Source organism: Oncorhynchus tshawytscha, linkage group LG13, assembly GCF_018296145.1.
Source record: "Oncorhynchus tshawytscha isolate Ot180627B linkage group LG13, Otsh_v2.0, whole genome shotgun sequence".
Classification (NCBI taxonomy): domain Eukaryota; kingdom Metazoa; phylum Chordata; class Actinopteri; order Salmoniformes; family Salmonidae; genus Oncorhynchus; species Oncorhynchus tshawytscha.
In genome coordinates, this window is record NC_056441.1 from 83,641,906 (window position 1) to 83,654,939 (window position 13,034).

General features: G+C 42.2%; 1 protein-coding gene across 1 annotated transcript in view; it reads left to right on the top strand.

Moving 5' to 3' along the window:
- Positions 1 to 13,034, top strand: part of LOC112246347 (ventricular zone-expressed PH domain-containing protein-like) — a 122,079-nt gene that overhangs the window by 35,297 nt on the left and 73,748 nt on the right. Inside the window, 1 exon segment of the mRNA XM_042296438.1 lies at positions 11,225 to 11,388. Within this exon segment, the coding sequence (XP_042152372.1) occupies positions 11,225 to 11,388 (164 nt within the window).

The window sequence follows — 13,034 nt, forward strand, 5'->3', positions numbered from 1 at the left end:
AGTGATTCAGACTAGCATAGGTTAACATTACTGCATAGTGATTCAGACTAGCATAGGTTAACATTACTGCATTGTGATTCAGACTAGCATAGGTTAACATTACTGCATTGTGATTCAGACTAGCATAGGTTAACATTACTGCATAGTGATTCAGACTAGCATAGGTTAACATTACTGCGTAGTGATTCAGACTAGCATAGGTTAACATTACTGCATAGTGATTCAGACTAGCATAGGTTAACATTACTGCGTAGTGATTCAGACTAGCATAGGTTAACATTACTGCGTAGTGATTCAGACTAGCATAGGTTAACATTACTGCATAGTGATTCAGACTAGCATAGGTTAACATTAATGCGCAGTGATTCAGACTAGCATAGGTTAACATTACTGCGTAGTGATTCAGACTAGCATAGGTTAACAATACTGCATTGTGATTCAGACTAGCATAGGTTAACATTACTGCATAGTGATTCAGACTAGCATAGGTTAACATTACTGCATAGTGATTCAGACTAGCATAGGTTAACATTACTGCATAGTGATTCAGACTAGCATAGGTTAACATTACTGCAGTGTGATTCAGACTAGCATAGGTTAACATTACTGCATTGTGATTCAGACTAGCATAGGTTAACATTACTGCATTGTGATTCAGACTAGCATAGGTTAACATTACTGCATTGTGATTCAGACTAGCATAGGTTAACATTACTGCATTGTGATTCAGACTAGCATAGGTTAACATTACTGCATTGTGATTCAGACTAGCATAGGTTAACATTACTGCATTGTGATTCAGACTAGCATAGGTTAACATTACTGCATTGTGATTCAGACTAGCATAGGTTAAAGGGGAACAAAAAATAAAAAGCAAACATTCCAATGTATATTACAGTTTTTTTCGATTGCTAAACGACAGTGGACACAACTGGAGTCACATGTGCAAAACTCTAACTACAGTCTGCACAGCAGCAGTTCATGTGGACCAAACTGTAGTTCGTTTTTCATTGCTTGAACACAGTTTTCAAAACTCTACACACTTATCCCATGACTTTAACCACAACCTGCACAACACTGTGGATTTACAGCACTTTGTTCAAATGCTAACACACTGCTGTCAAAACTGTGAAGCACACATTCAAAACGGAATAGATTTCAGCCTTGTGCCTTTCAAACACTGCTGATTGCAATTTCAGCTGAAAGGCTAAGCAGGTGTCTTGTTTTAGACTTGTTAGTGAACACACACACATATTACAGTATATATAGGTAGAGCTCAGAAAGACTCATTTTGGAAATGGAACAAGGAAGATGGGTTCGTGGAGGGAGAAGGGTGGCAGGGAGAGGGCTGATGTGTGGAGGAAGACAAAGAAGACAAAGAGCTGTTATTTCAGATGAAATAAGGGCTACACTTATAGACCATGTCGTGAACCATGGTCTCTCATTGAGAGAGGCAGGGTTGAGGGTGCAACCCAATCTGCAAAGATCCACAGTGGCATCTGTAATGCGAATTTTCCATCATGCAAACAGGTGAGAGTTACATCCTTACAGTAAATGAAAACATTACAGGAATCTATTTTGTATTGCAATTATAGAATATTTACACAGATATATATTACAGTAAGTTTGACTGTAAAATATATTTTTACAACAGGACCCAAAGGCTGCCCCCAACAGGGGGAAGAGGAAAAATATTTTCAGATGCGGAGGAAAATGTTATTGTTGACATGGTTGTTGTCAACAATGCAATAAAACTGCGGGAGATTCAAGATAGAGTGCTGGCTGATAATGATATATTTGAAAATGTTAATTCTGTCAGCACAACAACTATTGCTTGAGTCCTAAAGAAACACCAAGTTACAATGAAACAGTTATACACTGTACCGTTCGAGAGAAACAGTGAACGGGTAAAAGAGCAAAGATACCAATATGTCCAGGTAAGACGTCTGAGGTTACGTACACAGCTATACAAAATATTTACAGTAAAAAAAACACTAGCATTTCTACAGTAAAACTGTGCACTTACTGTTTTTCAGAGAGTAATGGAGGTGGAAGCACTGGAAAGACCACATTCATTTGTATTTATCGATGAAGCTGGATTTAACCTTGCCAAAACACGGCACAGAGGAAGGAATGTTATAGGTCAAAGGGCCACTGTGGAGGTTCCAGGCCAAAGGGGGGGAAATATCACCATGTGTGCTGCAATGGCCAATGATGGTTTGCTTCTCAACACACCACTCATTAGCCCATACAACACAGAAAGGCTTATAGCTTTCCTAGAACAGCTCTATGCTCAGCTAGTGCCAGCAGAACAGGGGAGCCAGTAAGAAACCCCCAAGTTTTTGTCATAGTTTGCGATAACGTTGCTTTTCACCACTCTGCAGCTGTCACAGATTGGTTTGCAGCACATCACAGATTTATGGTTTTGTACCTGCCTGCATATTCACCCTTCCTCAACCCAATAGAGGAGTTTTTCTCTGCCTGGAGGTGGAAAGTGTTTGGTCACCACCCACATGACCAAATGTCTCTTTTGGAAGCCATGCGTGCCGGATGTGAGGACACGAGTCCAGAGGACTGCCAGGGATGGATAAGGCACTCCAGAAGGTTCTTCCCCAGGTGCATGGCAAGAGAAAACATTAGATGTGATGTTGAAGAAAACCTGTGGCCTGATGCTAGAGAGAGGCAGGATTAGCCCCTCAATTATTTGTTCAAATTACAGTATGTACTTTTAGTTTCTACCTTTTTTTTCATTACTGTAATTCCGTAAATTACTACAGACTATTGAAGCAAACTGCTAATTTTCATTTACCTTAAAGAATTGTTATGTTCTAAAAATTTTAATAAATCATGTGAAAGAATGTCACTCTTTTCTTTGAAGAAAATATTACTTTGTATGAAGTCACTGAAATTGTTCAAACTGTAAAGATGAAAAGTTTGTATTTTCTGTATTGGTGTTTGATGCTAGTGTTTTTACTCTCAGTGTGTTCTGAGTGACAGTGTGTGTTATCTCAGTGAGGGTTGTGCATAGTGTTTGGCTGCACTGAGCGTGTTTTGAGCCATGTGTTAAGAGTTGTGTTGCTTGGAATGAGTTTTGCAGGTGATGTGAACTGTTTAGCTCAGGTGACTGTTGGTAGTGCAGACTGTAGTTAGAGTTTTGCACATGTGACTCCAGTTGTGCCCACTGTCATTTAGCAATCGAAAAAAACTGTATCTATATAAAGTATATATATAATGTATTTATAGGAAACAGAAATGTTGAAATTCCAAAATAAGTTTTTTTTTTTTTGCAGATGGGAATTCCGATGTCGGATATATATGGGACATGCATATAAGGGTATGGACTAGGTCCCGGGTGAAATTATTCATGAAATCCATAGGATACACATTGAAATGTTTGGATCATAAAAGTCTCCAAACCACACTAGTCACGTGTTTCTGCTGAGCTCGGTATAGTTCTAGTCTGCAGAATCACTTCCCATAGAAGTGAGTTTAATGTTTGGCCCAATGCTGTAGTATTAATGTTTCTGATGCTAGACATTGTTTCTGGAGGGTCACAATACAATGAACAAGGTTTTCTTGAATCCTGGCATAAATTATGATTTATTAAATACAGTTATCGCATCACATTGACATCAGATCCTTGTTGGGATCTAGACCCTATGGGATATGGGCCCTATGGGATCTGGGCCCTATGGAATCTAGATCCTATGGAATCTGGGCCCTATGGGATCTTGGCCCTCTAGGATATGGGCCCTAGCATGTCCCAGCAACCCTGTCATTTGATACTATGCTCCTACCACCAGCACTCTGAAGTTAATCGTATGAAGGCCCTGCTGCCAACACATTTGTTTCAGGGGCAACTGACCTTAGGTTTGACGTCACTGCACGAGGCTAAGGCACTGTACTGTAGCTACCAGATTTACATAATGTACTGTACACCCACAGTTCATTTCCAGAATATCATTAGCATACCTCAGTGGTGAGGTGTTAACATGCCCTTCTAGCCTCCACTGTAGGTGTTTATGTTCATTCAGACTGCAGTGTCCTGGAAGACTGCCGTGAAATGTTTTCTTTGTTTACTAAAGAATAGAAGGTCAGTCCTTGTTAGAGTTTAGGGTGTTTTTTCCTGTGTAGGCTGTCAAAAGAGAGAATTATTAGGCCCTGTATCAGCATTTTGACTGGGGTTGACAGATTGCAAAAGACACCTTGACTTACTGTAAGTGAGACTGCATGTAGTGCTAAGAACATAACATTAAAAAAATGACTAAGAACACAGCGGAAATATTAATATCTCTAAAGGAAACATGCTGTGTGTGTGTGTGTGTGTGTGTGTGTGTGTGTGTGTGTGTGTGTGTGTGTGTGTGTGTGTGTGTGTGTGTGTGTGTGTGTGTGTGTGTGTGTGACATTGAGACTCAGGCTGGGGCATGGTATAGGCTGGGCTAAAGCTGGGACAGAGCTAGGATAGGATGGGCTGGGGGCTGGTGCCAGGCTTGTGTGTTTTGAGTGGAGCTCCCACAGCCCATGACTCACACACACACACACACACACACAAGAAGTTATGAGAGAGAGAAGGTAAAATGTCTTAACATACATGCCTGTCTCTCCCACTTCACCTCTCCTTCCTACTTACATTGTTTTACAATCACTTTGGCACTTATTTCGGAACCTTGATGTCATTTTTCAAAACTCTAGACACAACTCAAAACCAATGATCAAAATGCACATTTTTCAACACTTCAAAACTTTTTCCAGTTGCTTGGATACAATACACATACATCTAAGATCATTTGTTCATTGAACTAAAATCACCTGTTCAAAATGACACAACTTAACATCAAAGTATTACCATTTCAAAATGCAATTCACACATTGCATCTGAGATGACTGTCTATTCATTTCATTACAATGATCAAACTATCAATTGATACCACTGCTCAAAATGATAAGTAACTGTTGCGTTACTCTTAATGCATAGTTTTACGGAAACTGACAAACAATATTCCATGTTTAGATCATGAAAGTTTCAGGATAACGAGATCCATTGACACCAATTACTGTGGAACATGAACCAATTGGACTACATTATCTATGGATGTAATACTTCATCATCATTCTTTATCAGACACTGTTTCTATGGTCCCATGTACCACTTTTCCAGACCATGTTTTCAGATTTGACATCACTATACACTCACCGGCCACTTTATTAGGTACACCTATCTAGTACTGGGTAGGACCCCCTTTTGCCTCCACAACAGCCTGAATTATTCACGGTGTTGTACGTTAAGAGATGCCCTTCTGCACACCACTGTTTTAAACAGCTGTTATTTGACCATTTGTGGCCATTCCGTTAGCTTGAATAAGTCTGGACATTCTCCTCTGACCTCTCTCATTAACAAGTTGTTTTGCCCACAGAACTGCCGCTCACTGAATGTGTTTTGTTTATCGCACCATTCTCTGTAAACTCTAGAGACTGTAGTGCTGTAGTGCATAAAAATCCCAGGAGGGCAGCTGTTTCTGAGATGCTGGAATCACCATGTGTGGCATCAACAATCATACCACGGTCAAAGTTGCTTAGATTACTCATCTTGCCTATTCTAATGTTTGGTCGAACAACATCTAAAGCTCTCTACTCTATAGACTCTATATATTGAGTTGCAGGCAGCCACATGATTCGCTGTTCGAAGGTAACCTTCCTTGATGAGCTAAATCAGGTCTGTAGAGCTGATGGTGTGACCTATGTCATTGTGTGGGATAATGTCAGGTTCCACCATTCTCAAATGGTGCAAGCATGGTTTCAGGCCCAACCACAATTTACCACCCTTTACTTACCCCCATACTCTCCTTTCCTTAACCCGATTGAGGAATTTTTCTCCACATGGAGGTGGAAGGTATATGATAGGCACCCTCACGAACAAGCCGCTCTTCTCCAGGCCATGGATGACGCATGCAATGACATCACAGCAGACCAGTGTCAGGCCTGGATTCGCCCGAAGATTCTTCCCAAGATGTTTGGCTAATGAAAACATCCATTGTGATGTGGATGAGAACCTGTGGCCAAATCCACAAGACAGAGTTGATGGAATTATAGAAATACAGTAATCAATGTTTTGTTTTGTTTTTTACAGTAAGCCAGGTGAGGACCACTACAGTTGACCTTTTAACAGTTTTTTCATTTTTTGTTGCTAATTATTTTTGCTTTGATTCAAAGAAACCAATGTTGTGATTTTATTGTATTTCATCAATACATTTCATATTTTGTTCAATGATTCCACTGTGTCTGTAGTATTCTCTCTACTAGTCCTTTTACAGTGATGTATTTACGTGTAATGAAACATGTATCACATACTTTGTACTACAATATTTAATGATTGTACGAACAACTACACAGTGAAACTATCGGTAGCTTGTGTGTGGGTGATCTAAATGAATGTCCCCATGGTATTTCATGATAAATGAGTTATTTGAAACAATGATTCTGCAAGTGCAAGGTTTCTTTAAAGATATGAATGCACAATGCAATGTTTTGAACATTGGACAGCCTGTGTTACAAGTGATGACCGTTTTGAGTTTTGTGTCTAGAGTTTTGAAAAATGACCACAAGGTTCTGAAATTAGTGCCAAAGTGATTGTTAAAATCTGTAATTGAATTGAATTGAGTGGGAAGGAGAGGTGGGGTGGAGGTGGGGTGGAGCATTAGACAGGCATGTTAAAGGGCTTGTTATTAATGTGAGCGGCTGGTTCTGGTTTTGTTGTGGTCGACTTTAATGGTTTTACTGCCCTCTGAGGCATAGATGGATGACTGGTAGACTGCTAGATGGCTTTAGTGTGTTTGTGTGTGTGTGTTTGTGTGTGTGTGTGTGTTTGTTTGTGCGCTCCTCAGGGCACATGGACTAAGTGTGTTCAGACATGGGTGGACACGGAAGCACCGTAAATCTCCCATGGGTCTTTGGTTCTGCAGACGTCTGGCTCCTGGCTTTAACATTCTGCTCCCGACAAACCAATAAATTCTCTCTCTCTCTCTCACCTTTAGGAATGCTCACTAACTCGCCCTCTTTATGTCTCTCTCATCCATCTTTCTGTCATTATTCTCTCTTTATGTCTCTCTCATCTCTCTCCTACTGCTTTTCTTACTCTGGTGTGTGTGTGTGTGTGTGTGTGTGTGTGTGTGTGTGTTTTTTTGCGGAGGCGACTGGAGGTCAGGTAGGAACATCAAAGGATATGTAATAATGAATATTGTCAGGACTGAGCAGCTGCTTGGCGACGGTTGCTCTGTTGATTTGTCTTGGGGTTGTATTTGTGATGTTATCACAGCAGATAGACAGGTCACAACAGACAGGGTCACAGCAGACAGACAGGACCACAGCAGACAGACAGGGCCACAGCAGACAGGAGGTCACAACAGACAGACAGGGCCACAGCAGACAGGTCACAGCAGACAGACACGGCCACAGCAGACAGACAGGGCCACAGCAGACAGACAGGTCACAGCAGACAGACAGGTCACAGCAGACAGACAGGGTCACAGCAGAAAGACGGTTGCCATGGGAGGCAGTGTAAATGTTATCTATTGGATGTGCTACCCAGAGCGTGTACACCTTTACCATTTTGGGAATATCCTCCTAATATTGAGTTGCCTTTTTGCCCTCAGAACAGCCTCAATTCGTCGGGACATGGACTCTACAAGTTGTCGAAAGTGTTCAACAAGGATGCTGGCCCACTCCCGCTGTTGTGTTAAGTTGGCTGGATGTCTTTTGGATGGTGGACCATTCTTGATACGGAAACTGTTGAGCGTGAAAAATCCAGCAGCGTTGCAGTTGTTGATTCAAACCTCTTATAACCCCTGTGGATTCTGTCTCATAGGTAGACAATAGACATGTACACTACTGTTCAAATGTTTGGGGTCACTTAGAAATGTCCTTGTTTTCGAGAGAAAATCACTTTTTTTTGTCCATTAAAATAAAAATAAAAAAATAATCAGAAATACAGTATAGACATTGTTAATGTTCTATATTACTATTGTAGCTGGAAATGGCTTATTTTAATGGAATATCTACATAGGCGTACAGAGGCCCATTATCAGCAACCATCACTCCTGTGTTCCAATGGCATGTCGCTTATGGCACAAACCCACCGTCCCTGGACCAGACAGGACTGGCAAAAAGTGCTCTTCACTGACGAGTCGCGGTTTTGTCTCACCAGGGGTGATGGTCGGATTCGCGTTTATCATCGAAGGAATGAGTGTTACACCGAGGCCTGTACTCTGAAGCGGGATCGATTTAGAGGTGGAGGGTCCGTCATGGTCTGGGGCGATGTGTCACAGCATCATCGGACTGAGCTTGTTGTCATTGCAGGCAATCTCAACGCTGTGCGTTACAGGGAAGACATCCTCCTCCCTCATGTGGTACCCTTCCTGCAGGCTCATCCTGACATGACCCTCCAGCATGACAATGCCACCAGCCATACTGCTTGTTCTGTGCGTGATTTCCTGCAAGACAGGAATGTCAGTGTTCTGCCATGGCCAGCGAAGAGCCTGGATCTCAATCCCAATGAGCACCTCTGGGACCTGTTGGATCGGATGGTGAGGGCTAGGGCCATTCCCCCCAGAAATGTCCAGGAACTTGCAGGTGCCTTGGTGGAAGAGTGGGGTAACATCTCAGAGCAAGAACTGGCAAATCTGGTGGAGTCCATGAGGAGGAGATGCACTGCAGTACTTAATGCTGCTGGTGGCCACACCAGATACTGACTGTTACTTTTGACCCCCCTTTGTTCAGGGACACATTATTCCATTTGTGTTAGTCACATGTCTGTGGAACTTGTTCAGTTTATTTCTCAGTTGTTGAATCTTGTTATGTTTATACAAACATCTACACATGTTAAAGTTTGCTGAAAATAAATGGCAGTTGACTCTGAGAGAACATTTCTTTTTTTGCTGAGTTTATGACTTGGAAGAGTAGGTGTTCCTATTGTTTTGTACACTCAGTGTAGTTACCAGTGTCTATCATTAGGCGTGTTGATATATGACCTAGGCACAAGCCCACAGAACATGCACAGTGATGTGCAGCCAGTCAGGTGTCCCCTTGTGAATCCTTTTGATACAGTCAATCGTCATGCATTAAACTAATTAGTAAATGTCAATGCTAACATTTTAAGTCATTTTAAATCAATCCATTCCAGGTAAGCTGTAGACAGATGTTGGCAAGGACATTGAACTCGTTGATAGGAGTTATGGCCATCAGATTAGTCTTGTGTAGCAGGTAGCAACGCTAGCTAGCAATGCACACACACACACATACACACACACCCATGCACACACACACACACATTGAAAACTGCTGGCCCACAGTTTTTTGCACTCTCACTACTTCCTGTTTTCCAACGCATGTTTATTATCCCATGTCTCTGTGGTACCACCTGTTTCCTTAGCCAATCAGAGTGAGGGCCAACTGCAAATAGAACTCCATTCACAAAATGAGAATCACCTCCGCAGTGTGTGTTCCATTCATAGGATGGTCCCAGGAAGGAACCTAGGGATTTCTTCCAGATGACCCTGTAGATAACGACAGATATTCAGCATGCAGGAACACTGGAGGGCTCTCTTGTCTCTGACTCTTTGTCTCCTCTGTCGTTCTCTCAGTCTGACACTCTATTTTGGTCTCCTTGTAATTAATTCAATCCAATTTGTTCAAGTTTTATAGGCAGGAAGTACACGTGTTGATTTTACCATAGCAGAACAGTTTTAAACTATTATACAGTAGATGAAAGGACAACATCTTTCTCTCTATTGTTCTCTAACCCCCACCTCTCTCTCTCTCTCGGTCTCACTAAGTCCATATGTCCTTTAGAAGATGTGCTTTGACATTGAAAATAAAATAATAACATGCTGGACACAGTCATGCTGTAGGAATTTCACATAGTTTTGTCCCATAGAGTAAATCACATCCAGGTTTACCCCACTCATACTACTGTATTAACTCCAGCCTTTTACTGTGGGGACATCAGTCAATCCCTTTACTGTGGGGACATCAGCCAATCCCTTTACTGTGGGGATATCAGTCAATCCCTTTTACTGTGGGGACATCAGCCAATCCCTTTTACTGTGGGGACATCAGCCAATCCCTTTTACTGTGGGGACATCAGTCAATCCCTTTACTGTGGGGACATCAGTCAATCCCTTTACTGTGGGGACATCAGCCAATCCCTTTACTGTGGGGACATCAGCCAATCCCTTTACTGTGGGGACATCAGTCAATCCCTTTACTGTGGGGACATCAGTCAATCACATCAGTCAATCCCTTTACTGTGTGGACATCAGCCAATCCCTTTTACTGTGGGGACATCAGCCAATCCCTTTACTGTGGGGACATCAGCCAATCCCTTTACTGTGGGGACATCAGTCAATCCCTTTACTGTGGGGACATCAGTCAATCCCTTTACTGTGGGGACATCAGCCAATCCCTTTTACTGTGGGGACATCAGCCAATCCCTTTACTGTGGGGACATCAGCCAATCCCTGTGGGGACATTTTACTGTGGGGACATCAGTCCCTTTACTGTGGGGACAAATCCCTTTACTGTGGGGACATCAGTCAATCCCTTTACTGTGGGGACATCAGCCAATCCCTTTACTGTGGGGACATCAGCCAATCCCTTTACTGTGGGGACATCAGTCAATCCCTTTACTGTGGGGACATCAGTCAATCCCTTTACATCAGTGGGGGACATCAGTCAATCCCTTTACTGTGGGGACATCAGCCAATCCCTTTACTGTGGGGACATCAGCCAATCCCTTTTACTGTGGGGACATCAGCCAATCCCTTTACTGTGGGGACATCAGTCAATCCCTTTACTGTGGGGACATCAGTCAATCCCTTTACTGTGGGGACATCAGCCAATCCCTAATGATTTAGCTACAAAGTAAACATAAAAGGCATTGTTTGTGTTCATGTAATGTCATAAGAGATGAAGCTACTAATAAAACTACTAATTGAAGACAGAAGACATTGTGCAGATGCATGAGATATTTAAAGATGGTTTCGATATCAAGGTCAATTTCTCTTGGGCAAATATTGAAGGATTCTGGTACACATTATGTGTATTTTTGCATTTATACATGTTACATTTTCTTCTTCAAGGATGAACGTCATAGAATGAATATTGACAACAAATGGTGAGACTTGAATCCGTTGTCACGTACACCCTGTCTGTCCGTGTCGTCCCCCTCTAGGTAACCACATGCTCCTACGCGTGCTGCCGTCCGTCTACCCCAAACAGCCCCATGCCATCCATCGTCACCTAGGCAACCTGACGGCCATGATGTCACAGCTCGATTCACCGGAGCAACAACACCTGCTGAGGCTGATCCGGATGGTCGCCGAGCAACAGCCACTGGTGTGTGTGTGTTTATGTGTGTGTGTTCACGTACCCGTGTGCCTGTGTGATGGACTGTGTTCAAAGAACACATTAGTCATGAGAAAGTCCAGAATTCCTACATGTGGGAATGCTGTGCTGCGATCCAGAGAGCGTGGTCCAGCATGAGGATATTAAGGGGAGAGTAATGGGAGAGGGGAAAGTATGTATGTACATGCTAGATGGATGTTCTCACCCGCATTAAGAGAGAACAAGCTGAGTCATCAGAAACCACGTGCTGAGGGGAATAGTGGGATGTGTCTGGTGAAAAAGAGAGCAGTCATAAAGAAGTGAAAGACCACATTTAGAACACAGTAGGAATCACACACACACACACACACACACACACACACACTCTCTCATATACATGCTCATTATGAGTGTGTAGAGAATGCATCTGTCATCAGTAATGTCAAATATTTGGACATTTCCTGTCTCTCTCACACTCATGATGCAAGAGTCCCAACTGATGATCAGATTGATTTATCAGGGAAACTCTAATAAGTCATTCAGCTCATCTCCGGTTTGGAGGAAAGAGAGAGAGAGAGAGAGACCACTGACTGATCCAAAAATAAGGAAAGCTTTGAATATGTACAGACTCAGTGAGCATAGCCTTGCTATTGAGAAAGGCCGCCGTAGGCAAAGAGAAGACAGGCTATGTGCACACTGCCCACAAAATGAGGTGGAAACTGAGCTGCACTTCCTAACCTCCTGCCGGACCCACAAAGAATTTGAAAAGAAATACAATTTTGATAAACTCCCATATCTATTGGGTGAAAAAACACATTGTGCCATCACAGCAGCAATATTTGTGACCGGTTGCCACAAGAAAAGGGTAACGAGTGAAGAACAAACACTATTGTAAATGCAACCTATATTTATGTTTATTTATTTTCCCTTTTGCACATCATATCATATCAAATCAAATCTAACTTTATCTGTCACATTTGTAGACCTTACCATGAAATGCTTACTTACAAGCCCTTAACCAACAGTGTAGTTCAAGAAGGAGTTAAGAAAATATTTACCAAATAACCTAAAGTTAAAAAAAATGATCAAAAGTAACACAAGAAAATAACAATAACGATGCTTTATACAGGAGGTACCGGTATCAATGTGCGGGTGTACAGGTTAGTCGAGGTAATTTGTACATGGAGGTAGGAGTGAAGTGACTGCACATCATTAGAACAATGTATAGACATAATATGACATTTGAAATGTCCCTATTATTTAGGAAATTGTGTGAGTGTAAATTGAATTGAGAGAGAGAGAGACAGAGAGCAAGGGAGACCGAAAGAGAGAGACAGAGACAGTGAAAGAGAAAGAGAGTGAGAGAAACAGAGAGAGAGCGAGAGAGACAGAGAGGGAAGAGAGAGAAAGAAAGAGAGAGGGGGAGAGAGAAAGAAAGAGAGAGAGAGAAAGGGGGGAGTAAGAGATAGAGAATGTGAAAGAAAGACCACAAGAAACAAAAAAGTGAGATAAAATCAACAACAAAGACGACAACATTAAGACCAAGAACAAGCACATCCTACGGTGAGAGGGAGACAAGAGGCCTGGTCTGGGCTGGTCTGGTCTGGCTAGGACAGATAATGAGGCAAATGGGATTTAGTTTACCCAGTAAGTCCCAC